The sequence below is a fragment of the Engystomops pustulosus genome, chromosome 10, assembly GCF_040894005.1.
Source record: "Engystomops pustulosus chromosome 10, aEngPut4.maternal, whole genome shotgun sequence".
NCBI lineage: Eukaryota > Metazoa > Chordata > Amphibia > Anura > Leptodactylidae > Engystomops > Engystomops pustulosus.
This window is the reverse complement of record NC_092420.1, coordinates 58,699,853-58,727,688: the sequence shown is the minus strand read 5'-3', so window position 1 is coordinate 58,727,688 and position 27,836 is coordinate 58,699,853. Positions and strand designations below refer to the sequence as shown.

The 27,836-nt window shown below is 40.7% G+C and overlaps 1 protein-coding gene across 3 annotated transcripts in view; it reads left to right on the top strand.

Annotated features, from left to right (window-relative positions):
• LOC140103747 (putative ferric-chelate reductase 1) overlaps positions 1-14,820 on the top strand; it is a 73,928-nt gene extending 59,108 nt beyond the window's left edge. For all 3 annotated transcript variants that reach the window (XM_072126971.1, XM_072126972.1, XM_072126970.1), the window contains exons 9-16: positions 1,427-1,540; positions 1,918-2,030; positions 5,031-5,117; positions 5,912-6,003; positions 8,096-8,154; positions 8,266-8,403; positions 11,501-11,523; positions 13,276-14,820. In XM_072126971.1, coding sequence (XP_071983072.1) covers positions 1,427-1,540; positions 1,918-2,030; positions 5,031-5,117; positions 5,912-6,003; positions 8,096-8,154; positions 8,266-8,403; positions 11,501-11,523; positions 13,276-13,362 — 713 coding nt within the window. In that variant the 3' untranslated portion in view covers positions 13,363-14,820. The remainder of the gene's footprint in view (positions 1-1,426; positions 1,541-1,917; positions 2,031-5,030; positions 5,118-5,911; positions 6,004-8,095; positions 8,155-8,265; positions 8,404-11,500; positions 11,524-13,275) is intronic.
• The last annotated feature ends 13,016 nt before the right edge of the window (positions 14,821-27,836 follow it).

Below are 27,836 nucleotides of genomic sequence, written 5' to 3'. Positions count from 1 at the left end.
TGTACAAAAAAGAAAAAAAATTTTTGGTCAACTTCTGAAGCTAATAACTTTTTCATACTTTGGCACACGGAGATGTGTGAGGTGTCATTTTTTGCAAAATGAGACAACGTTTTCATTGCTACCATTTTGAGGTCTGTGCGACATTTTGATAATTTTTTATTTCATTTTTTATGTGATGTAAAAAGATGTAAAAGTCGCATTTCGGACATTTGGGTGCCATTTCCCGTCTCGGAGGTCACCGCCGTCCGTAACCGTTTTTATATTTTGATAGATCGGGCATTTTGGGACGCGGCGATACCTAATATGTTTGTGATTTTTACTGTTTATTATGTTTTATATCAGTTCTAGGGAAAGGGGGGTGATTTGAATTTTTAATATTTTATTAATTTTTTTATTTTTTTAACTTTTTTTTTTCTTTTTTCTTTTCACTATTTTTTAGACCATCTAGGGTACATTAACCCTAGATGGTCAGATTGCTCCTACCATATACTGCAATAGTTCTGTATTGCAATATATGGCATTTTTGCAGGACATTCATTACAATGAGCCACTGGCTCATTGTTACGAATATCCAGAAGCCATGTAGCCTCATGTCAAAAGAAGACCCGAGGCTACCATGGCAACCGATCGCCGCCCCGCGATGACATTCGGGGGTGCGGCGATCGTAATAAAGATGGCGGCGCCCGCGGCGCCGTCTTTTAAACGCCGGCGGCGTTGAGAGGGTTAATAGCCGCGATCGGTGCAAGCAGCAGTCAGCATATGCACATAATCGCTTGTTCAAGTCCCGGAGTAGGACAATGAAAAATTGTAAAAAAAAAGGGTCCCCCAAGTGCCCTATATATTATAAAACATACACATATCGTGGGGGACAGATAAGAAAGCCCTATAGACGCCACAGTCATTTTTTCAACAGTACTGAAAGGGTCAAACAGTCGGGATCATAACAATTGTGATCCCAGCTGTTACAAGGGAGGCCCAGCTGTATGGCACTGCCACACTTCAGCATTACAGTTGTCACAGTGACGCATTTAACCCGCCTACTTGCATGTACATGTTCTTCCTAGGTCTTTAAGAAGTTAAACACCTTGTACATAACTATGAAACTAAACACCTTCATAAAATGAAGGTCCTTTACTGTACTGATCAGACACAGGCAGAACTGACATCTAGTTTCTCACAGGTGAAGGTTCTGTTAAAATACAAAATAGAAATACTCCAGCCATGGAATTCGCCCGTTTAATGAGTTATAGTGTGACACATGTATAAATAATATTAGTGCCCCCCCAAAAAGAAACCCTTTAATGCTACCTGATATACACTATTGTGAAACCACTGTAGAGAAACAAACATTTTGTTCACAAGGCATATTTGCAGGATGAAAATGACGATTGAATGAATGCTAATAGATGTAATTTATTGTACACAGGAAAAATCCAGAAACATACAAAGATGGTAATTTCCAGCCATAAAGTTGACCTATCGACGACAACTAGTGTGACAACTAGCAATAGTGGAACTAGTTCAGTTGTGCTTGGTCATGGTGAGTCCTTATCTACTAATCTAATCAGTCTCTGGAGCTTTCATGAGAAACAGGAGACTATAGACTTTAGAGGACCTTCCATTACACATCCCTTATTAATGGACAAAAGGCGGTAAAAAATGTGTGGCCTGCTGAGCTATTTTCTATGATTAATAATGGAATATCTAATTTATTATGAATTGGTCTTTTAATGTGACCTAAGGGTTATAATAAACATGGTGAGCTCCCCTTGTGAGCGTTCTATTTTTATGGCCCAATTATGTTTGTCCATGGCATTTTGAGCTTTTAATTGCAAATTCCATTAACCAATTAACAATAAGCCAAATAGTTACAGTATAGGTAGTTACCCATATGGCTATGACCCATGTGTTTTTCAGGTTCCCTCATGCTGATTGCCTGGATGACCACTGGAAGTATTGGGATGATTATGGCTCGCTATATGAAGAGCGCAGCTGGAAAACCATTCCTTGGGAAGGCAGCATGGTTCCAGGTAAAATAAGGAGGCCTAAAATAATGTCACTTTATTCTCTGAATACATTAAAGGGGTATTCCAGGAATAAGCAGAATTCATTCAAAATGGTCATTGAAATAAAAGCCGATAAGTAATTTTTTGTTTAAATTTAAAATGTTGCTCCCCTTAGCAGAAAAATGTTGTGGTCATACTCTATAATTAAGAATTAAAATGCTACTGGCCCTTTAATCAGTCCTGTGATTTTGTCCCTATGGAGGAGACACAGGACAGAAGATGGCCGCTGGTCACATGTCCACATCACATGTCCAGCACTTAATTGGGCAGATCACCTCAGTGAGGTAATGTGCAGTGACGGCAGTTACACATCATTACTATGGTAACAGAGCAGGACAGTGTGTTACATCATCATTGGGAGCAGAGTATAAGAGGGAGGAGGAGTTAATGAGAACTAAAGGATCATGGGACTTCAGGTTGTAAATGTTGGCCATCTTGGAGATAAATCCACCTACTTTAGAAAGCCCATAAAATTTTGTGAATCTTAAAAGCAAACTATTTAAGCTCCATTTTGTGATTAATGATGTTGAGTTTTGTTGTATTCATTTATGTATAGCATTATTGGTTTTTGTATCAGACATTTAGAAACATTTCTTAATTCTCATAAAGTGGCTTGGTTTTATTTATTTTTGTTTTCCTGTAATTTGCTGCCATTACTCAATTGAACATTCACTCAATGGCTTAATGTGCCCATTTATTTTTTAATAGTAGGGTGCAGTATGTTCCAGTACCTTGCTGACTGTACGTGATATCAGCTGTGCCTGTACCCAATAAATCATCACTTATGACAAAGGCAATAAAATATACATGTGACAAATACATAGCAAATTGCTATGTGGAGATGGACAACTGTCAAGATTCTCAAATTCTAGTTATCCTTTTATCAACAATACCAATTCAATTTAAATAACGAGGCTTGTATAAGATCCACTCTTAAATGAAATCTACTATCAAAATCTACCATGAAAAACCAAGGTCACTTACTCATAGATCCAGGCAGTGTGACTGTGGTAATATAGTGTATTCAGCACTTTCCTACTAAGTTGGCTTACACATTGCACCCCAAATAAATTCTAACATACACAGTGCCCCCTTCTTTAATTAAAATGTACAGTGTCTTTCAAGTTAGAATATTGTGCCTGTCATGAATTATTATAATAAAAATTTACATATATACTTCACCAGAAATAAAGCTTCATACAAAAACATAGCACCAGGACCTATTCCTGGTCCCTATATAAATATACAGTATCCCAAATTATTTTACATATGTACAGAGCCCTCAAACCTATGTGCAGTACCCCCATAATTAATGGAGTCCCCCTTTGAAACTATACAGTGCCCCCTTTAATAAATATAGATAGATACTGTATGCCCTCTGTTAAATATCATCCTACCTTTATTAGATATATTATATTAGATTATATAAATACTTTGCCTCTCTATAAGATACATATATGTGATGATGCATTACTATATATCAATGACTGACCCCATTGATCACATGTTGTATACCACTAAGGCATCACCAATACATGAAGTGCTGCACTGGTAACCACATAGAGAAAACTAAAGAATCCAAACAATGAATATTCAGAACAGCATCATAATATATAATTACTTTTCTGTGTGGCTGAAAGAAGTAAAAATGTGCCTCCTATATAAGCTATATATACTGTGCTCCCCTGTATTAGATATACACTGTTCCCCCTCCTATTAGCTATATACTTTACCCCCTATATTATATACAATGCCCCCTCTATTAGATATTTCCTGTGACCCCCAGTACACACTTCCCCCAGTATATATGTATCCAACACAATACCCCCCCCCAGTATATAGGTAGCCCAGACACACTGCCCCCCCAGTACATAGGTAGCCCAGGCACACTGCGCCCCAGTATATAGGTAGCCCAGGCACACTGCGCCCCAGTATATAGGTAGCCCAGGCACACTGCGCCCCAGTATATAGGTAGCCCAGGCACACTGCGCCCCAGTATATAGGTAGCCCAGGCACACTGCCCCCCAGTATATAGGTAGCCCAGGCACACTGCCCCCTGTATATAGGTAGCCCAGGCACACTGCCTCCCAGTATATTGGAATCCCAGGCACACTTCCCCCCCCCCCGTATATATGTAGCCCAGGCACACTGACCCCCAGTATATAAGTAGCCCAAGCACACTGCCCCCAGTATATAGGTAGCCCAGGCACACTGCCACCCAGTATATAGGTAGCCCATGCACACTGCCCCCCCCCAGTATATGGGTAGCCCATGCACACTGCCCCCCCCCAGTATATGGATAGCCCAGGCAGACTGCCCCCCCCCCAGTATATGGGTAGCCTAGTAACACTGCTCCCCCAGTATATAGGTAGCCCAGGTATACTGTCTCCCCCAATATATGGGTAGCCCAGGCACACTGCCCCCCAGTATATGGGTAGCCCAAGCACACTGCCCCCCAGTATATAGGTAGCCCAGGCACACTGCCCCAGCAAATAAAAAAATTAACTCTGCGGTCACTTACTGGTGCTCCCTGCAGCTCCTCTTTCCCCTCTTTTTTTAGTAGAAGCATGAGCAGAGCCAGGTCAACATACACACTGCCCGCTTGCACACCATGATGTCATGAGGCGGTGACCCACCGCATCATATTGTGCTTGCCTCTGCTAAACAATTTCTGACACTGCTGTTCCCCCTAACTAATAAGATCATGTCCCCTCGCTACTGGGTTATTTATTATAAGAATACTGCCCTACATTGTAAAGTGATATGGCAGCTAAATATAATGTAGATTTTTAGGAGCTCTAACTGCATTGACATAAAAAATTGTGAAAATTTTTTTTTTTTAAATATGAATTTAAAAGTTTAAAAAAATAAAAACTAATAAAGAAATGAAGTTATAATTTTAAAGTGTTTTTAAATGATGTTACAAATTACACTATATATGATACTCTTGTGTTCTATTTGCAGGTTCATTTCTTTCTCATGATATTAACAGTGATTCTTACCATAATAGCATTCATTATGGTGTTTGTAAATGTTGCTGGCTGGAGTGGTGTAAGTATTTTCTATCAAAACATTAAGTAATAAAAACAAAGAGGAAAAGTTGCATTGCATACCTAATAATTTTTCAATGAATATTCTATAATTCCAAATTAGGAAATGTTTAGGGGACTGCCTGTATTTCCCATTTTATGGCCAAACATTTAAACATGTTTGGCCATAAAATGGGAAATACAGGCAGTCCCCTACTTAAGGACACCCGACTTACAGATGACCCCTAGTTACAGACGGACCCCTCTGCCCCCTGTGATGCATGGTGAAGCTCTCTAGATGTTACTTTAGTCCCAGGATGTAATGATCAGCTGTTAGGTGTCTGTAATGAAGTTTTATTGATAATCCTTCTTCCCATGACAGCAAAAATGTTTGAAAATCCAACTGTCTCAAGAACAAAAAATAATTTGTGAATTATAAAATATACAGTTCCAACTTGCATACAAATTCAACTTAAGTACAAACCTAAAGAACCTATCTTGTACATAACCCAGGGACTGCCTGTACACAAATGCAAACCTCCTTGGGTTTCAATTTCTATTGCAATGTGCTTACAAAGTCCATTTCAAAAGATTTGAAGAATTATTCTCCATCACACTTCAAACTTGAAATGTCAGTATTGATTCCCTCTGTACTGCTTTATTCTATTTCTATATTGACCGCACTACAGTACATTTTATAGCATTTGTTAGTATGGCAACATATTAGCAACTTGTTCAAATATAAATAGATGTACATCAGAAGAACAATAATGATAGAAGATCATGTAGATTCTGCTCTTTTCTTCATCTTTACAGGGAGTCCATCCAGTCCTTGGCTGCATAGTTATGATCTTGTCCTTCTTCCAACCTTTTGCTGCTCTTTTCCGCCCAGATCCTAAGCATGAAAGGTGAGTTATACTGGAAAACTCCATATTGTTATATTTTTAATACCTACTAGCATGTCATATTTACAATTATTTGGCTACAAAGGAAATCTGAAATGTTTGAGCACCACCTCTTCATGGCAGACTGACTGATATTAAAGGGAACTTGTCTCTTTTTCTGGATCTCCTAGGTCCCCATAGAGAATAGTGTACACAGTGCCAAAGAGTTTTTATAATAAAAGGTGGCTTTTTCTGATAAAAAGAAAAGTAAGATAAACGTTCACCTTTCTCTCTGCAGAGCAGTGTCCCATTGGAGTGGCCAATGAGAAGCAGATCCCCCAACCCCCACCCTCCACCCTCATGAAACTGCTCCATTATCCATCTATTTCAAATAGGAGGGATATGGGTGTTTTTCTTATTTGAAATAGATGCATGATGGAGCCGTTTCCTGAGGTTAGTGCTTCTCACTGGCCACTCCCATGGGACACTACTCTGCAGAAAGAAAGGTAAGCTTGTGTCTTTTCTTTTTTTTTTTTTTTTTTTTATTGGGCTCCTGATGACAGGTTCCCTTTAATAAGACCCTCCGTTATCCATTCACATTAGGGCCACAGCATCCGAATCTGCCAATATTAGCAAGACCAACCAACTCCCCTTTGTATGGGGAATGTCCTGACTCTTGGTTGATGGAAGATGAGGCACTCTTTTGGATTCACAAGAGGCAACTCCTTTGGTGCTAAAACAAATTTCCCTAATCTGTCTTAGAGCACATGCTGAGTTGAATAACCATATACATTGGGGAGCTGGAAGAACAGATGCACCTCAATAAGGAAACTCTCAATTTGCAAGAGGGCCAAGGGATTTGTCTGAGCGGACAGCAAAAGTCTTGGTGGATACAATGGACTCAATAAATTAAAAGTCTCTTTAAATACCAAGTTAATTGTGGAATGCTGGCTTTCCTTTATGAGGAACTTAGTAAGTGACCAAGCAGAAAGTTTTAGCAGTCCCATATCAGTTGCATTGCACCATGTCGCAGGCAGAACTTCTGTCAGTCTTGATGTCTCCCAATAAACATCAGCAGTGTAGATGGCACAGGTGGCTTTCTATCCAGGTGTCATGGGCCTCTTGTTATAATTCAGGTGATACTTTTCTGTAGTAGTATACAGTATAAATAAGGTTGTATCTATGCAGTCTGAAACATGCAACCTTTTTTATTCTCTTGCAATGCGAATCACTTGAGTTTTTTTGTTTTCACATCTCTATGTGCTCTATTTTAAATCTTTTAAAGTCTTTGCAGTTTACACACCTATACGTTGTATCATACATTAAACATTTTCACTGTATTTAAAAAATTGTTTTATCTGTGCAAGTTTTACATTTATAGCATAATATTACATTTCATACAAAAATATACCATATGGTTTTGCCACCTCCATGGGAACCCATTGTATGTAACAAAATAAACCTTAGTAGTGCCAAAGGGCGAAAAGCAAAAATTATGTATTGGTAAAGGGGCAAGATCTTTCGACTGTTACATTTCAATGAAAATTTTTGTTTTAGAATGTTCTTAGTATATAAAACCTATGATCTGTAGCAGCAGTCCACAGCTGCCAGTCCTTGGCCAAAAACTTAGTTGTGGATCACACAGTCCCAGGCCTCAGTTACAGAACTTTGTGGGGAAAAAAAATCTTATCCATCCTTCCCCTACTCCCATAAGCAGCCTCCTCCTCCCGCTTTGCTGGCTGGGCCTCTTCTGGTAGACTCCTCACAGGGGCAATTCTTCTCCATCAGGTATAGAACATCATAAAGCCTCCACATGGCTTTTTTACTGCACTGGAGAACACTGTGGTTTTTTTTAGTAACTTTCACTCAGCACTAGAGATGAAAGGACGGGAACTGGGAGTTCATGTGTGTCTTGTGCAACATGGACAATGAGGAAGATTGGCTGCTGTGCAGCTTATCCAGCAAAATGACACTCCTAGCTACTACTACTTCTGTATAATGAGTTGAAGTATGCAGAAACTGTAGAATTCATGTAACTATTTTGGGGTAATCTGTTAAAAATGTGCATTATGCATGATTGGAGCTTCTCAATGTGTGTTTATTGTTGTTGTTACAGACGTTTTATCTTCAATTTTGGACATGGCATAAATGCATTTGTGATAAAAGTCCTAGCAGGTGAGAGATTAGCATATGCCATATCAGTAAAATGCCGTGCAGTCTAAACCTAGTTAAAATGAATAGTGGTGGAAGAAATACATTCATTTATATTTTTCACACCATCTCTAGTGGCTGCCATATTTCTTGGCCTTATTCTTGTGGACATATCTCCAAACCAATGGATGCCGAAGGTGATGGGAGGATTTTATGCATGGGAAGTCCTCTTTTATATAATCCTGGAAACCAACATGCACCTAAAAACTAAAGGTTCGTAATGACCATTTCTAATATTCAATATTTGCTGCTCAAGAAATAAGTTATTAAAGCATTTGCTACCTTTTTAGACTATGTTTTCATCTTTGTTGTCTAGGTTTCATCAGGCCCTTCCATTACTTATGGTTTTTTGTTATGAGTAATAGAACCTTCTGTATATTGAACCCTATGGGGTACAGAAGCTGAATATTGGACCTTCAATATTTAGTTTATAGAAGAGCATAATGGAAACCTCTGATGCATGTGTGAACTGTGCCTTTATAAGCTACCTTTGCACAACAGATCATAATGACATCTCATGTAGTTAAAAATAACATTTAAAAAATGTGAAGTCTCTTTATAGGGTTCCAATAAAGAAAGTGTACCTATTCTGCTCAGGCTTTTGGTTCCTGTCTTGCTCCCTGTGTCTCTCTGTGTAGCTTCCCATCTTTCACACATTCACAGACCCATAAGTGCTTGGTGCAACATTGTATAGTATTATATGTATATAACAGTAAACATCTTTCACAGTACACAAATGAGCCGGCAGCTCAGAAATGTCTCGGAAGGTGACAGCAGAACTAGGAATCTCTCTTTTCTGCTGTCTACTTCCTTTGTGTGATCAGCAGACACTGTGGCCTCTGACACTCTCCTAAAAGTGACAACTGGTCTGCGGCTGGCGTGGGGCCGGTCTGGGACTGGTGGGGCCAGTCTAAAAATAATAAACTATGTACTCACCTTTCTGACGCTCCCCTGCAGCTCCGATACTTGATGCAGTCTGGCTGTCAGTGACCGCCAGTCTGTGCCCCACCGGCATGCACAGACCTGTCACTGCTGGCTGGACTGCATCAAGTATCGGAGCTGCAGGGGAGCGTCTGAAAGGCGAGTACATAGTTTATTATTTTTATGTGATGGGCGGGGGCACTGGCTGGCTGTATACTGGGGGACTGGCTGGCTGTATACTGGAGGGACTGGCTATATACAGGGGAATTCATGTTTATTGGAGAGGGCATTGTAGTAGGTTTTTTGTATATATAAGTCCGTATTAAGTTGTGTTCTTTTAAATAAGAAGCTTTGTTCCTGTATAAGGGAGGCAGTGTGAGTCTTTCACTGCGCTGTAGATGTTTATTTAGACCATCTATCAACAGTTTGTGTGGAACTCCACCCCCATCACATGGTCACGCCTACTTGTTTTGAGTCATGTGTGTCAGTACCAGCGCCAGCACCTGGCACTTGGCCCACAAGCGCTCACCTTGGCAGCTCCGCTCAGCAGATACTACTGGTGGGGATGGGTGCTGGCGCCAGCTCTCAGTGAGGAGGGGGTGGTGCATGCCTTCTTGGAAAGGAGAAACTCACTACAGCCTGGCAGGTACCACTGCAAAGCCAGGGGTTGTTACTTATCTCTTGGGAGAGGACTCGGAGCACCATGCTTTCGGTAACTTCTGCCCTAAAATGTACCATGTCCAGAAGTAACAGAAGAAGAGAGCAGGAACCCTGGACTTGCATGAGGCAGTGAAGTAACTTTCATTATTTGCTGGACACATTGAATCATAAAACTGATGGACTTGTCTATTGGTCGGCCTGTATACTATAAAAATATGTATATAATTTATATACAGCCCTTCATAGTTTTACAATATTCGGCCCCTTCCCTGGGTCTGTATATACTAAAATTTTAAGAGGCTGTATTCTGTATATATATATATTTATTTTTTTTTTCTTTTTATCCAATTGTTTTCTATTTCTTTTTTCCCCTTTTTTTTTTTTCTCCTTTTATTCTTTTCTTGTTGCTCTCCCGGCTGGGGGGTTTTTGGGTAAGGGAGGGGGTTGGGGATGTTTTTCTGTTCTATAGGGGATATTTGTATATCCATGGGAATCATCAACAGATTATAATAACCATCCGCATGGCAATTAAGATTTTTCTATGTCATAGTATGTTTTGATACATATGTGTATGATGTATGAATTGTAAAAAAACAACTATAACATCTGTTAAAGTGGGGGTTGGGCAGCGCGTATTTCTGGTTGATGTCATTGTACTGTAGGTATATATTTTGATATATAAGTAGTTCTATGCACCTTTATGACCTTGCTGCTACACCCTGTTTTTTAGGGCATCTACTATTTTTCATATGCACTTTAGATTTTATCTATATATTAATGTATTGCCGCCAAGACCCCCATTGTGGTGTATATATCCCCTTTGTCATGTGTTATAATGTTTAAAATGTTTCAAAAAAAAAAAAAAAAAAAAAAGAGGCTGTATATAATTAACTCTTGGTGATCCATGACATGTTATTACTGCATGGATTGCTGTAACTTAGTGTTCCATACAATAATAGTACATCATGGAGCAGATACCTGCTCAGCTCTTCACCAAAGCTGAATGAACATCCGTAAATACAGGGTGTCAGCTATAACCTACAGCTGACATCCCTGTGCAACTCTGATTGTGGGTGTTAAATGCTCAAAGGGGGATTCCCCCCATAATCGGTGCCCCCGAAGGCATTCGTTTATATGGCAGGCCCTGGGATAGGACGTTTTTCATGTCGCTGCACGAGTTCACTGGAAAGGGACCCCCTGAGGCTCCGTCGCCAAGGGGCCCACTGAGACTGGGAGCCAGCACTGATGTGTATGTGTGTATATTTATTGTGTATATGCTATATGTGTGTGTAAGGTATGCACATACCATATGCATGTATCTACTGTACGTGTGAATATGTTGTGCGTGTACATGATGTGTCTATATGGTTTAAGTGTGCAAATTATGTGCATATGCTGTATGCATGTGTGCATAAATTCATATATATGTGTGTGTGTACATAAATGTGTGTGTAAGTGTAGATCTTTAGGTGTGTGTGTGCACGCAAATAAGGGGGAGAGTCCCCTGCAGATGTCTGCTATGGGGCCCAGCATCTCCTAGTTATGCGCCTGCTGTAGGTTTTTAATTTTGAAAAAGGTTTGCCTTTGTTGAGCAAATCTTTGAGATTGTACTGTAAAATCCAGATTACAGTTACATTTTTATTACATGAATAATGCATTCTATAAAGGTTGTTAGTGCTGAGGCTGCAATATAAAAACAGTCATGTTTTATGTTTTTTTCCCCCCACAGATATATATAAGAATGACTATAAGGTAAGCTATATAATAATTTAAATGGTTGCTAATGTTAAAATAAACTTTGTATAAATCAATAGTAAATAGCAGGAACTTTGTAACATATCTAATCATTGAAAGGTGTTTCCTTCGCTTACTTCGGATGTTATCACAGTCTCTCCCTCCTTTATAATGATGTATAGAAGGTCACTGAGTTGTCAGATTACATACAGTAGTCTCTGTGCTACATGGATAAGGACGCAGTGAATGATAGGCACTTACATCTCCTCCTAGCATCTATGAAATGAAAAGAAAGTTTTTTGGAAGCAAAAAGCAAGCACAAAAATATAGTGTGGCATTTTTTTCTCATGAGAGAGAATGTAAAGTATTATGTTGTATGCTCAACTTCTTTTGATTGTGAATCGTTACAACCCGCACACGCGTAGCAATTGATGGATTTGGTAATCCTCTTGCTCGGTGCAGTCTCATGGATAACCCGGTCTTTGCTTTTACCAAGCTGGGCTTGGCAATGGAGATAGCTGGTCCAAAATGTAAACAATATAAATGACCCATTTGGTGATTTATATCGTTTACAGCTATGTATTTTGTAAAATATCTATTGAAATAATCTATAATGTTTGTATGTGTTTTTTGCATCATTTACATAGTAAAAAAAAAACTCCTCGGAATTCATGCACAAGGACTGAGGACAGACCTGGTACAGATCAGAAACATCTATTTATTGTTTCTATATTTCATGTATATGGGCTAAATATTCATGATTTTAATGGTGAATACGCCCTTGTCTTATTTATCTTTTTATTCTTAACTATTTACATCTATAGACCAGTGTGTATACACAAAGCTTAAGATTAGGTAAACAATACATACAGTAGGTAGCTATCAAACAACTGGCACTCTGTGTAATTTAGTAATTGTTCCAGACAAAACTATTAAAGGGGTTGTCCATGAATTTGAAAAAAAAAAAGAAATTATATATGGCTAGGGGGAAGCTGTAAAAACAATAAACCTTTTATACTCTCCTTCTCTGGTGCTACTGTACACCAAAAGTTTCTGTAAACGGGCCAGCGGTGCCTTCCTGACCACAGCTCCCTGCATGCTACAGCGTAGGTTTCCGGCTATAGCAGGTGTGCAGCTGTGGTTGGGATGGCACCACCACCCCCTGTTTACAGGCAGTGATGGGTGGAGCTGTGGGTGAACAGTAGCGCCAGAGGAGGAGAGTATATCAGATTTATTGTTTGTACAGACCCCCAGCTATGTATAATTTTTTTCCTGGACAACCCCTTTAATAGCGGTTTTACATTGTTTCCGGAGCCTAGCCACAATACAGGGGCATCTCCTATTGTATGTGTTTGACCACAAAAGACTCCAGATACTCAACAGAGTATCAGAGTAAGTCATTGCGCTAATGGAATGTATTAAGTAGACCAACTAATAGTTGCTGTAAACTACCCCAAATTTAACATCGAACAGTGATAAAAAGCCTTAGACTGGTCCTATCATACTTTATGCTATATTTCACATTGGGAAAGAATTACCAATGTGTAGCACATTGGACTAGCGCAAAGACAAAAGCAAATATCCTCTAGTCTCTGTACAGCTCCAGATCGACTAACTAGGCTACTGTATCGCTCTCCTGGCAGTAAAGGACTTGGGAACTGAGAGGGCTAGAGAAAAAAATTTCAGCTGAACTGGAGTCAGTAGAGCAGCATGTATTAAATGTCATGTTTAAAGGACATAAAATATAAATATTAATTTTTTTTATTGCAGATCGAGATTGTGGCACTTGCGATCTTCATTTGTGGAAATTTGGCCTTTTTAGTAGCACTATTGGTTGGCATTGGACAATCAGCCTGATGTTGCAAAACGCTTGGAAAGAAAGAGTTATTCATGCCAAAGAACAAACTAGTAAAGCACATGATCATAAACTGTGAAATTTCTAATAACTTTAAGAATTTCCTATGTCAATGGGACATTTACTGGTGGTAGAATGTCCCCACTGACATGCTTGTTACCTTAGGGGCACTGGGCACCTTTTCTTTTATTCTTTTTAAGAGAAATCAATCGACTATCAATTATGATAGTAATGAGCCGGAGACGCTCCTGCTTACATCAGCTGAGCACCTTCTGGCTCCAGCCACTCATCAAGTATTTATGCTCCCCTAATCAAAATTAATTTTCTGTTACTAATGCTGTCACTGCAGACAGCCGTTTAAGTCACCCGGATTTTTAGAAGCCTGCGCAGCAACATTTTCTTTGCCCAGCCAGATGGAGACCAGTGCAGCTGCACAAGGAAACCCTGCTGGTCTCCAGCCAGCTGCTCAAGGATGGTGTTATTGCGCATGCGCAAGACTTGCAGACAGTCAGGTGAGTGCACTAGCGGGAGGGTCAGAAAATGAATTTTGTTTATGGGGGTATGAATAATTGAGTGGCTGGAGCCAGAAGGCACTTGGCTGACGTAGGTCAAAGCTCCTCCGGCTCATTACCAGGTTTTTATAAAGTTGATTTCTCTGCAAAACAGAGCTTAAAATAATAAGAATAAAGGTGTCCAGTTCCCCCTAAGGTAACAAGTATGTCAGTGGGGACAGTCTACTACCAGTAAATCTGGTGATACATGTCCTTTAAGTGTATGCCATGTCTGAATTTTTGTTTAAACTTTTTGCCTGACATTACATTGTTTGAAACCCTTAGTCTGTGTTCACATCTAGAATGGATTGACTAATTCACTCTGAGGGGTCTGACAAGTACCATCCAGGTGTCTATGCCGGTTACAGAGCACCTTTGGTACTGAGCCTTCATTAGTTACTCACACAATGGTTCCTGCATTGAATAGGTAATTTGTCTTAAGCACCTTTGCCAGGTGCTTGGTGTCACAGCATCGTTTTCAGCAGTGGTCTAATTGGACCGTGGGACATCCCTTGTAACATTACATGGCTGTTTCACTGGCCGAAGTTGGTCCCATGACATTCCCTTACTGATGTGCAGAGGTGCCAAAGACCAGAAGTAACAAAACAATGAGAACAAGGAGCCAGTTATGGTTCGATCAGTTTGCTCTACTTTTTTTTTTTCCTCCAACACCGTAAACTCAACACTCCTCTCTGTAGAGCTACAAATCTTAGCAGGATAAAACAGTGAAAAAATATTGCAAAATAATCACTCTGCCTTTCTCAGCCCAACATTTAGAAGTACAGAAGGTCCCCTACTGAAGAACACCCAACTTACAGACGTCCCATTGTTACAAACGGACCTTTAGATGTTGGTAATTTACTGTACTTTAGCCTTTGGTTACAATAAACAGCTATAACAGTTATCAAATGTGTCTGCAATGAAGCTTTATTGCTAATCCTGGTTCTTATGACAATCCAACATTTTTAAAATCCAATTTTCACAGAGACCAAAAAAAATGTGGCTGGGTTTACAATTATAAAATATAAAGTTCCGACGTACATACAAATTCGACTTAAGAATGAACCTACAAAAGCTTGTACGTAACCCGGGGACTGCCTGTAGTGGTATGATGGGTCAATTTGCTTTGTCCTGTTCTGCCTGCAGTTGACATAAATTGGTTAATGGGACTAGGACTAAAATTATGTATGTTATGTAGCTGTTCAGCATTATTAACTCCTATGAAGCTGAGCTGTAATGACATACTCAACTTATAGTTGTCTCTGGAAAAAGCAAGCCACATTTTTCGAGTCCTGGACATCCCATTTGAGTACAGTTCAAGTCTTTCCTTCTCGTAACAAATCACAAGGTATTAAAAGCACCCAAGCCAAAGGATGTTTTTTAATGAAATCTGACGGTGCTTTAGAGCTGAAGGTAATGATGATTATGGTTTAAAGTATTAAGAGGTAGAGATCATGACTTTAAAACCCCCCTTATACACTACATATGCCTTTGAATAGTCTCAGAATAGATTTTCACTGGATTGTGATTAATACATTCTTTACTATGATATTTGCCACTGTTAGTTGTTGGTTCTTGGTTCAGTCATGTAGTTTTAAAATATATTTTCTCTTTAGTTTGAACAAATTTAACTGCTAGAACCAAATAATTTGTTCATTAAGCAAAAGTTAAAATAAAAATACACTTTAGTAATAATAGAATAAAGTTAAAGGGATTGTCTATTTAACAGTCCTCCCAATAACTTATTTTATTTAAAGCTTACAATTGTTTTATGCGAAATGTACAGCGTGTGACCCCTGTAGTCACATAGTAAGCATTGTAGTCCTAGTAGCCATTGTTGTTACGTGTCAAGTCTTCCATGGCTAAACTACGTATCCCAATAGCGTGGCACTTTAGGACTCTATCACATTGGCTTGGCTTTTCATGTCCGTGTTTCAGTGATTTCTACGGATGAGTCTAAAATTCATTGTTTTCAATGGGTGCTTTCACATTGGCTTGCATTTTCACTGATTCATTGTCCGTGGAAAAAATTATGAAACCTGTCCTATTTTATTGATGCGGATTAAGGAAGGCAATAGAAGTCTACGGGCATGCAAAAAAACAAATGAAACATCCATGAAAAAGCAGGTGTGATGTTTTCAAAGCAATGTTAAACCTTCAGATTTTTTTGCGGACACTGAAAAAAACAATGGCAAGACACAATGGAGAAAAAATGCAACGGATGTGCAACTCAAACTGAGCGCCAATGTGAAACAAGCCTTACGTTGCAAACCTTGATTGGTACAGCAGTCACATGCTGCCTGCTGGCACAATGACTGTTGAGGAGTTATGGTTCAGAAAAAACAGAGGTGACTAAGGAGAGTCTAATTTCATTGTGGTTTGTTTCCTTACAGAATTGGCAACTGGTTTTGTGAATTTTTAAATCCAAAAATTGTCATTTTATTCTTTTTTTTTAGCTTATAGTCCTTAGGAGTTCCACCAATTCTTAATACTCATCCTGTCTTTAATCATTTTATGCAATCATTAACTTCCTACACCCTATATTTACAGACAATGATATTATATTTTACTGTATTGCTACACCTGTATTTTATACAAAATGTAAACTATAACCTTTATAATTTTTGTTTATACAAAAGTCTTTTATAAAACCATTTAATTTTTTGTAACAATAAAAAAATTATTTTGTATTTTTTTTCCTTGTCCCTCATTGTGTACACTAATATAGTTACAATTTCTACTGCTCTTGACACTGCATTAAATAATTTAATCTTGACCACTATACTAGCTACGTAAATATGCTGCTTTAAGTCGTCGTATGGTATAGGGCTTTTAGCTCCTTTTAACCCATTTCATTCCAGATGACAATCTCATCTTTCAAACTGCATCAGAATCTTTGAGCTACAGAATCAGAGATACAGGCACACAACCTATCAGTAATGTGTGTGTGTGCTTCATGGCAGTTTGCCCCGTAAAGTGAGGGTTGACGATTGAGCCCTGTCAATATGGGATGGGTGTTAGCTGAAGAAATTTGGAGAGATTTATTTTTCTCCATGCAGCTAAATTTGAGTGCAAATGACCTTAGCCATTCACACATTACAGACTTACAGAAAAATAAAACTGAAACAAACTGCCAACAGTTCAGCTATTCCCTTGTTGCCATGACTCTTTCACACAACTTGCTTATCCCACAGGGTCGAGCCATTGTGGGAGTGTTTCACATAGTTTTGTAGTTAGAGGATAAAATACTGGTAAAGTCTGGGATTCTAGAATGAAGACAAGCAAATGTTTTTGGGTGCGTGCTAGCCGGTGTTTCAATGGCAAGCACATGTCCCCATTTATTTCTAAAGGCTCACACACATGGCTGCGCGTTCCATGGCTTTGTGTATAGTAGTCCTTTTTTAATGCCATCTGCGTTTGAGGGACCTCACATCCCAATGATGTGGGCCGAGAGTACACAGCATTCATGGGAAGGCCTGAGTCTGTACGTTGAGTGTCCATAAGCTAAGCCCATGCAGGACTGGTAACTGTTGTATTATACAGCAGAACCAGCTCTTAACGGCTGCTTTTGGTGCTGGCATCGCTCACAGGTGTTAACCTTTTTTTAAGGGCTGCATCTAACCCCACCACATCACTTATATGGTGGGGGTGCCTATATATCATACCCTGATAATGATCCCCCTGTGATGTCATTGTGAAGTTGCTATGACGGCCAGGGGCTCTCTTGGCTGTCTTTCAACGTTCGGCTGACTGTTAGTAAGGGAGTATATTAATATAATGTAATGTATGATATGATAGATCAGGCTCCGTCGAGTTCAAACACCTCTAGAGGCCATAAAAAAATAAAATGATTTATTAAAATAAATTAAGCTGCATAACCAAATGCACAATCTCTCGACAGCTAAAATAATTGTCATATTGTGTATGGTAAACACTGTAACAGGGCTAAATGTGGAGATGTTCTTTAGACTAGCTATTAGTTGTGATATTTTTAGGGTTGCAGAATGGAGGCATGCTGAAAAATAGTCACAACACAGAGTCCTTGGGATAACTCTGTGCAACACCCTCGCCGATGCAAGGCAGAGGAGTGGTTGCGAATACGTCCCACCATGTAGCTTGCAGCCTGTGAAGGGTCTGATCAGCCCCACAGCATGTCACTACATAACACACATGAGCACTGCAGAGGTAGAGCCTGCCTGGTAAGGCAGGAGTTAATTGTTTTCTGTGATGTAATTCCACCAACCAATCACATGTGTTATACTGTATGTCTGTGAGCTGAGATGTAATTGGAGAAGTAGCCACCACCTGACCAGTGGGAGTAACAAAACCCCTGGTCAGGAAACTTCGAGAAGTCAGTTCTCTCTCAGAAGAGAGTTCAGACAGTCAGTCAGACCCAGGAGTCTGAAGGAGAGAGAGCAGTCTAGTTAGACAGGAAGACAGACCAGAGCAGGTGAGCCCAGCTCCCTGCCTGAGTGGAGAGAGTTATTCAGTGAGAGGAAAGGGGTATCATCCTACCTTCAAGGGTAATATCTGAAGCAACCCAGGACAAGCTGAAGCATCCTTCTAGGACACAGCTATCTTTCAGTCTGCCCATTGCATCCAGGCTGATGATCTACATCCTGTGGCTCCCTCCAACTGCATCTCCAGCATTCTACCATTCTGTTAAGGCACGTTGCTACTGTTCCTGTCGGTTCCAATAAAGAACTGTAAGTTATTTTTGTTCAACGTCTGCCTCAGTCTGGTCCCTGCTACTACGGCTGTCACCATCACGGGCACCCTATCCACTACACAGGGACTCATACTCCAGACCCCAAAGGGTTGCCCCAGGGAGAACCGCTATAGCAGCCTCTCCCTCATCATTTCTTGCCAACACCACCCTGCTGGAGACCTGCCAGGCTGTAGGACAGCCCTCCGGTTCCCCATACCAAGCACCGTGACACTAGCGTGCCTAGGCCGCAACCACCAGCCACTCAGGTACTGCGGGCCCCGGCTGACTCCAGGCCCCAAGAAAAGGCTAGGCCCGGTGGGGGATGTTGCATATGTCCCACACCATGCCCTAAATAATATATGCCACTCACCACACTGCACCCTCCACAAATATCAAATATACCACAGCATAACTGACCATGCTATCCCCTCCTTATAAAGAACATTCACTGTGGTGGTTGTGACCTGCTAGCGACATGTCTGGACTATTGGATCAATAACTGGCCTTTGAAAAAAAAAAATGCAGAAGACATGCCAGTCCTCAACCAACAAGGATCTGAAAACAGCTTACTTTAATGACAAAAGTTGTGCCACTTCTACCTTGTAGCTACTGCTCCTAGTCCTGTAACCCTGGAGCAGGGGTGAACAAAGAACGCCCCCCCATATATGTAATATATCAGGGAGTGTCAGGACCAGATCCATTATATTGGTTTGGTGTGAAAATAAAGCAATGAAAAAAGGCATAAAGTGTACCGCCATGTAGTATAAAATGCATACAGTGTGCGGCCATGTAGTATAAAATGCATAGGCGAAGAAAAAAGTGCACGGTCCAGCCAGGCTCCAAATCACCAATATATTCTTTATTCAAAGTTGCATCATGAGATAAAAAAATCCACTCAGACAGACGGTTAAAAATGCCTACGCGTTTCGGACAAACAACCTATCCTTAGTCATGGCTAACAAACACTGGTATAGATCCACATTTATATAGCAATACAATCAATCAAAGGTACCACCCCCCCAAGGCGAAACTCTAGCACTTCTGGTACCGCCCCCATAACAAAATATTTTAGGCTAAAACATATGAGCAAATACGCGACATACCGCGATCATCAACTGTAATCATCATAAGCATAACATCTATACAGCGTAGAGCATAGCAACAGACAACCAGGTGAGTGATAATAGGATTCCAGACGTCGGAGTGACATGTCATGTAGGAGACGTCACCATAGGGGGGCTGGACGAGGAGACATCCCATCGGCATCGTAGCGAAGACCCACAGCAAAACTGCACGAGGATGAAGGGCCCGGGCAGCGTCCGCAGGGGATCCACACAGCGTGGCCGAGAAGACTCTCCCCCACATCAAGGTTGGTATCTACAATAAATCAAAACATAAATGTAATCAAGGTAAAAACAATTGGAATGCAGAATTGAGTAAAAACCATGGGACTGACTAACATCATGTATAACAGTATAGGATATATTGTGAAACAGATGAATGTGCAACATTGTCAATAAACCCACAGAGCCAGGAATTGACATAACACATACTAATAATGGTACATTAGCTCCCTTTTAATATTCAACTCTTGCGGAAAGGAAGTACCCAGGGAAAAGATCCAATACGCCTCTCTATTGGCTAGGCGGGATCCGATGTTGCCCCCTCTGATGTTCTTGTGGACCTTTTCTATGGTGTATGCGCTAAGCGAACGGGTATTTCCGTTGTGTAACTTAACAAAATGTTTTGATGCTCCAGATAGGTTGCGACCTGCAGGATTCAAAATATCATGTAAATGTTCCGCAAATCTAACTTTGAACTTGCGGGTAGTGTGTCCGACATACATTAAATTACACATATTACATTGTATGATGTACACCACATTTTCTGAGTTACAATTGAGGAACTTCTTGACAAAAAATTTCTTTTTGCCGTCACTGGAAAAGAAATGTTTCTTTTTGTTGGCTACAAATTTGCACGTAAGACAACGGGAGGCACCACATTTATAAAAACCCTGGGTGGCCAACCAAGTTGGGGTGGGTTGTGCGGTAAATAAGGAAGGAGACAGTAAATTAGCTAGGCTTTGGCCTTTTCTGCAGACGATCCTACAACCATCGTCCAGTATCTTCTCTAGTATGGGATCAGTTTTGAGTAAAGGCAAATGCTGATGGACAATGTTTGAAATAGCCTTGAACTGTGGGCTGTACTGCAGAACCAATGTAGAAGCATGGCTGGAGTTTGAGTTTTTGTTATAATCAAGCTGTTGTGGATATAAGAGCCTGTATCTGTCCCTGTTGATGACTTTACTGTAAGCTCTCTCTAGTGTCCACTTGGGATACCCTCTGTTCTTCTATCTATTACAAACTTCTGTTGCCTCCGTACAAAATGTAGTGGTGTTACTGCAGTTTCTCCTTACCCTCGTTAGCTCCCCTACTGGAATGGCCCGTATCGTGTGTGGCGGGTGTTGGGATTTGGCGTGCAGAATAGTATTGCCTGCCGTGGGTTTACGGTATGTTTTCGTGGCAATGTTAGCCCTACAAGTACCTGAAAGTGATAAATCCAGAAAGGAAATCTCGTTTGGATGAGTGACATATGTGAACTTTAAATTAAAAGTGTTGTCATTAAGATGGTCAACAAAGAGTGGTATGGAAGGCACCCCTCCACGCCAGACGATCAAAATATCGTCAATGTTCCTGCCATACCACTCTATGCAGTCAAAAAAGGGTTTTTTGGGGGAGTAGATCGTAAGTTCCTCCCACCACGACATGGTAAGATTCGCTAGTGACGGTGAAAATGTAGCCCCTATGCTAACCCACTTGATCTGTAAATAATAAGTGTTGTCAAACATGAAAAAATTGTGTGTAATCAAAAATTGGCATGTTAGAATAACAAACTCCTTGAACTCAGGTGTTTACTTAGTGTACTTATCCAGGTGGAACTGGAGTGCCCTGAGAGCTACACTATGGGGAATGGAGGTGTAAAGTGACACCACATCACAGCTAAGCCAATGAAAGCTGTCACTCCAGTAGATCCCATCTAATGCCTGCAGGACATAACATGAGTCCTGAAGAAAGCCCGGGACCCGTCGTACTAAGGGTTGTAGTACCCAGTCTAGCCAACTACAGAGATTTTCACCAAGTGATCCAATGCCCGAAACAATTGGGTGCATGGAGGGTGGTCTCAGCCCTTTGTGGGTCTTAGGGAGAGCATGGATTATAGGCACCACTGGATCCTTGACGAAAATCTGCTCTGTCTGGCCCTTAGTGAGTGCACCCAGACTAATGCCATCATCCAACAATTTTCTCAATTCATCGTTAAAACATTTAGTTGGGTTTTCCCGTAATTTTCTGTAGGTACAGGGGTCATTAAGTAGCAACAAAATTTGTTCTTTGTACATTGATTTGTCCATCAGGACAACTGACCCCCCCTTGTCCGACATCTTAATAATGACATCTTGCCAACTAGTAACTTGTCTCAATGCCTGTTTGAGAGGAGGTGGAATGTTGTCCGACCTGGATTCATTACAAGGTATAGAATCTTTCAGTTTCTTTAAGTCGCATTCCATCCTCAACTGAAACAGGTCCATACAATCAGCACGGGAATTTACAGGATAAACCTTGGATTTTTCAATCTGAAATCCCCAATGGTTTTTTCATATTTTTGGGACATATCATCATCACCAAGAAGCATCAAATTGAGTAAAGTAAATTGATCCCTGAAATCAAAGGGTATAAATTCGTTAGTACTTACTTGGTGACTTTGAGAGCCCAGATTGGAATCCTCGTCGGAAAAGAAGTGGCGTTTTACAGTTAAATCTCTGATTAATATCACATATGGTAGTATAGATGTCAAAGTCCTTGTCAGGAACAAAGTTAAGTCCCACTGATAAAAGTTTGACCTGGTCTGGAGAAAGAACATGGTTTGACAAATTAATCACATCTAGGTCACCTATTTCGGCTTCCTGCTTATTAGGGTCCAGGAGGGGATGCCATTTGTTCCTTCGGTGTTTACGCCCCCCTCTGCGTTTTTTGGTGGCCTCCTGTTTCTCTTCTTCTTATAATAAGAAGCAGTCCTGGGGGCGCTATCCCCCTGTTCCGTCTCCGATTCTTGTGTCAAGTATTCTGATGAGTCTTAGTCAGATGAAACAAAACCCACTTTTTGAATTTTGTCCCAGTGGTGTCTTCTATTAGACTTCCTCAAAATGGAACGAGGGGTCTGTGGCGGTCTCTCCCAACGCCCCCATTCATATACTTGTCGGTTCTCATAATCAAACTCACCCTCTTGGTTTCTGCAATTTTTTCTTCCATCCCGGTAATATGTTGTGTTATTTTCTGCATGTGCAGATCAAATTCCTCCTGTGTTGAATTCTGCTTGAGATTCGCTTTGGCTAAAATGCATACAGTATGCCGCCATGTAGTATAAAACGCATACAGTATGCCGCCATGTAGTATAAAATGCATAGCGTACAGCCATGTAGTATAAAATGCATACAGCATACAGCCATGTAGTATAAAATGCATACAGTGTGCCGCAATGTAGTATAAAATGTATACAGAATACCACCATGTAGAATAAAATGCATACAGCGTGCAGCCATGTAGTATAAAATGCAAACAGCGTGCTGCCATGTAGTATAAAATGTATACAGCATGCCACCATGTAGTATAAATTGCATAAAGCATATCACCATCTAGTATAAAATGCATACAGCATACCGCTGTATTCATACTGTGTGCCACCATGTAGTATAAATAATATAAACAGTGTAGTATACATGTAGTAGTATAAATAGATACAGTGTACATGTATACAGTATACAATAGATACAGCCAGGGCTGTATTAAGGTTGGTGGGGGCACCTGGCGCAGAATCTGGTGGAGGCCCCTACTGAATTTAGTCCAGACAGGGAACAGTAATATACCCCCCAAGCAATCAATCACTATATACAGCTCCCCCAGAAATCGCTATATACAGCTCCCCCAGGAATAAATATATTACACATACATCACATTTTACACCTATATATACAGCTATTACATGTAATACCTGTGTGTGTGTGTATATACACAACACACACATGACATGTACACACATATATACATGAAAAAACTCACACAGGGAAGACACACATATATACATGACAAAACACATATACACAAGGAAGACACACACATATACATGACAAAACACATATACACAAGGAAGACACACACACACATACATGACAAAACACATTTACACAAGGAAGACACACACACATATACATGACAAAACACATATACACAAGGAAGACACACACACATATTCATAACAAAACACAGATACACAAGGAAGACGCACACACACACATATATACATGACAAAACACATATATACAAGGAAGACACACACATATAGACAGGGAAGACATACATATATATACATGACAAAACACATATACACAGGGACAACACATACACATATATACATGTCAAAGCACACAAACACAGGGAAGACACACACACATATATACACACAACAAAACACATATACACAGGGAAGACACACACACATATATACACATGACAAAACATATACACAGGGAAGACACACGCATATATACATGACAAAACACATATACACAAGGAGGACACACGCATATATACATTGCATATACCTGATATAAAGGACAGACAGGCAATCCATCAGGGAGGTCGATGGACCTGTCATCCTCTGTGCAGCAGGCCCAGGCTGGTGGGCGGGGCTTTTCGTCTCAGCACCTCCAGGGAGACCAGCCACAGATTTAAATGTGGAGCTCCCACTCCTCCTCCACGCTGCTCCAGGGTACCTCTGCGGTAGCAAGCACTTCCTGTGTCACAGCAGTGCCGCCCTGTGTGGCCCTGTAGTAGGCACCGAAGCAGCCAGCATGACGCCGCCCCCCTCCTCCATTGGGAGGCGTGCCGCCCTGAGACGAGACTCTCAACTCGCCTCATGGCAGTAGGGCACCTCCTCTCAGCTCAGTGGGAAACCACGCCCAAAGAGGTATCTCAGCAATCACCTCACTAGCTTTCCATGAGTGCACATATTGCTTACCACTAAGATAGATGAGGTGAAGGTGGCCTCCTTCACAATTACATGCAGATACTCACGTATAGGGTCAGACCAACAGAGACCCACATTTTTGTGCTTGAGTAAGGCACTGCTCCTATATTAGGCCTTGTAAAGAGTTGCAGCGCAGTTCACTCAAAGGGCAGGCACTATTGATAATCATCTGCACAGACATATTCTACCATATTTTTCGGACTATAAGGCACAGACAAAATCCTTTGATTTTCTCAGAAATCAAACGTGCCTCAATGGGGACCATGATCTGGCTGCAAATAGTGTGGCCACATCACGGTCCCCATTAAGGTTGTATGAATAAGACCTTATAATGTATGTATATATTTTTTTCCAAGTGCAGTTGTATATTTTTTTCATTCTATTTGCTAATAGTTGGTAATTGTAAAATTACAATACATTACACCCCTGCTTCTTTCTCCCTCCACCTGTATGCCTGCCTGCCAGCATTTGGTAACTAGCATTTGCACTTTTGCAAACTCCTGCTGCCACTTCCTTGGCACTTTGTACACTTTAACACTCAGCACTTTATAACAAACACAGGTATTCATCAGTCTATTTGGAGTTTTTGCATTAACTTTGCATGGCAGAGACTTTTTGTGGGCATATGCACTACTAAGAATCACACATTTGTTGAGTATACATATATTGGTTCATATTGTATAGTGAGTGGTAGGGACTATTGAGGACCACTGAGTACTCGTAGCAGGGGGTGTTCACTGTGAAGACCCACACCGGGGTCTCCGGATGTCATTTCATGTACATTGCATGTTTTAAATAATTTTAAATGTATGTCGGATTTTGTTCTTGTTTGGATACAAGTAAATATTTGAATTGCATTATCTATGAGCAACTTGTGGTGCATCTTGTCTCTCAGATAGATTGTTTATAAATATTTATGCATCTGCTCTATTGTATTTTTGGTTGTGCTACCCACTATATTTTTTGGGCACATTACCTATAGGATTTATTTGCAGACTTACAGTATTACATATCTTAAACCAACACCTTCTTGGTTTTGTTAATAATTGTTGATTGTAAAATTAAAGAGCTGCCATGTCATATCTGCTGTTATAACCTGGCTAAAAGGCTTAACTAGATAACATCAGCTGAGCCCCAAAACTACAGGGAATTTGTATTATATAATTAATCCTATAAGCGGCTTCCCAGTTTGTTGAAGTTGATAATCATATTGTTTATAAGACTGACCTGAGTCTAATATGATGTCATCAGATATAAGAGCTGTGTCATCTGTTCAATCGTGTAAGCAAAATATGATCAGGATGGATGTTTATCAGTAAGAGCAGGTAAAGAACCCAGTTCTGGACTCTTCCTTATCTCCCAGTGCTTGGATCTCAGCCTGACCAGTAGTTACACACAGCAGTACAAAATAATCTCATGCTCAAGAAGTCATTTTTACACATTTCTTCATCAGAATGCTTGTGAGAAAAATGTTTGTTTTTTGTGTGTGGGGTTCTTTTTTTATCTCTATTTGATGGCACATTTAGTACTTTTTATTTAAACAATGGTAGGTGAACTGTCATGTTCTCCTCTTTTCACTAACAAACTAGCACCAGGAAGCAGAGGAGGTCTTGTTGTACTGAAGCTGCTAGTATGTTTAGTATTTTAATATGTTTTGTACAATTTTAATATAGTTTTTTAACAGTACATCAAACTTTTATTTAATAATTTGTTATGAGTCATCATCCTAATTTCTTCATTGATGGCGCATCACAAGGGTGAATCTGCATGAAACTTTATTTGCAAAGTGAAACCCATGTGATCCGTAACCAGCACCTGGTGTCTTGTATTTTTTGAATGCAGGACACCGGGTGGCGGTGTCACGGGTGGTATTGCGACCTATCGCGGGTCGCAGGCTCACCTGTGCCCCTCGCTCCCCGCAGGCGCATCGCCAGCGCCACATACCTGTCCCCTCTCCCAAGTCCCAGCCTCGCTCCTTGCGTACGCGCACCCGTGTCTTAGGGCCCGCACGCGCCAGCTTTAGAGTATGTGAAGGGCCAGCGCACCATTAATTGGCGCTGGCTGTTTTCCCGTAAGGCTATTTAAACCTGCCTCTCCCATCACACCCTGCCGGACCTTTGTGCCTTGAGCCTTGGAGAAAGCTGTCTTGATGCCTTGTGCTGTTTCTGAGTATTTCTGTTGTGACCCTGGTTCCGTTTCTGACTTCGCTCCTTTCCCGCCTGCCCTGACCTGTTGCTACGACTCTGACTCCAATCCTGTGCTGCCCGTCCTGACCTCCTGCCTGTCCTCTTAGTGGTTGCCACTAAGGACAAGTCATGCCTGTGGAACGACCTGGTGGTACCACACCGCAGCAAGCCCAACCCGCTTTGCGCGGGCTCTGGTGAAAAACCGGGTACCACTTAGACTGCCGTCCCAGGTAGTCGCTTGTATCATCGTCCGCAGTGGTTCAGAGGATCCACAACCTCTAAGCCTGACAGACGGTTGCCGATCGTGCAATTTTTCCGTGGTGCAATCTGGCCACAGAACGCCCTGCACGCTTGGATTCCGCTTCTAGAATCAAGAGGTATGTGTAACTGCACCCATCTGCACACGGTGGAGATCCATGCGGCTTCTGCACCTTGATTTTGGTGCAGTAAATCTGAAGCATAATGCAGTGGAGTGTGATTTGGAAAAATTCATGTAGGCATTATTTTTTCCATGCGGAAATTGTTGCTCAGTGCAGAAAATAAAATAATTATCATGATACTTTTCTTGTGCTCGTGGATTTTTGTGTCAATTTCTTTTTTTGCATTCAAGTCTATGGTAGAGTGAAAATCCACATCAAAAACAAACTACAAATAACACATCTGGATAAAAAAAATGCACATAAAAACATTGCGTGTTTGATGCGGATTTAGTGCAAATTTTCTTTAAGGTGTACAGATGGCCTAATTGAATTAGGATATATCACACAGCTCTGATTACTCTGGTATACTAAAGAGCCAATCATGACCATGGGCAGATGTCTGTCCATTGGACATAAACATATAAACTTCCTATACAATGACAACAAGTAGGATTGAGAAAACCATGAGAGTGTTTGTTTACACATGTGGCATTTTGGGCATGCGTTTAGACGCATGAGTCAGGACGCATG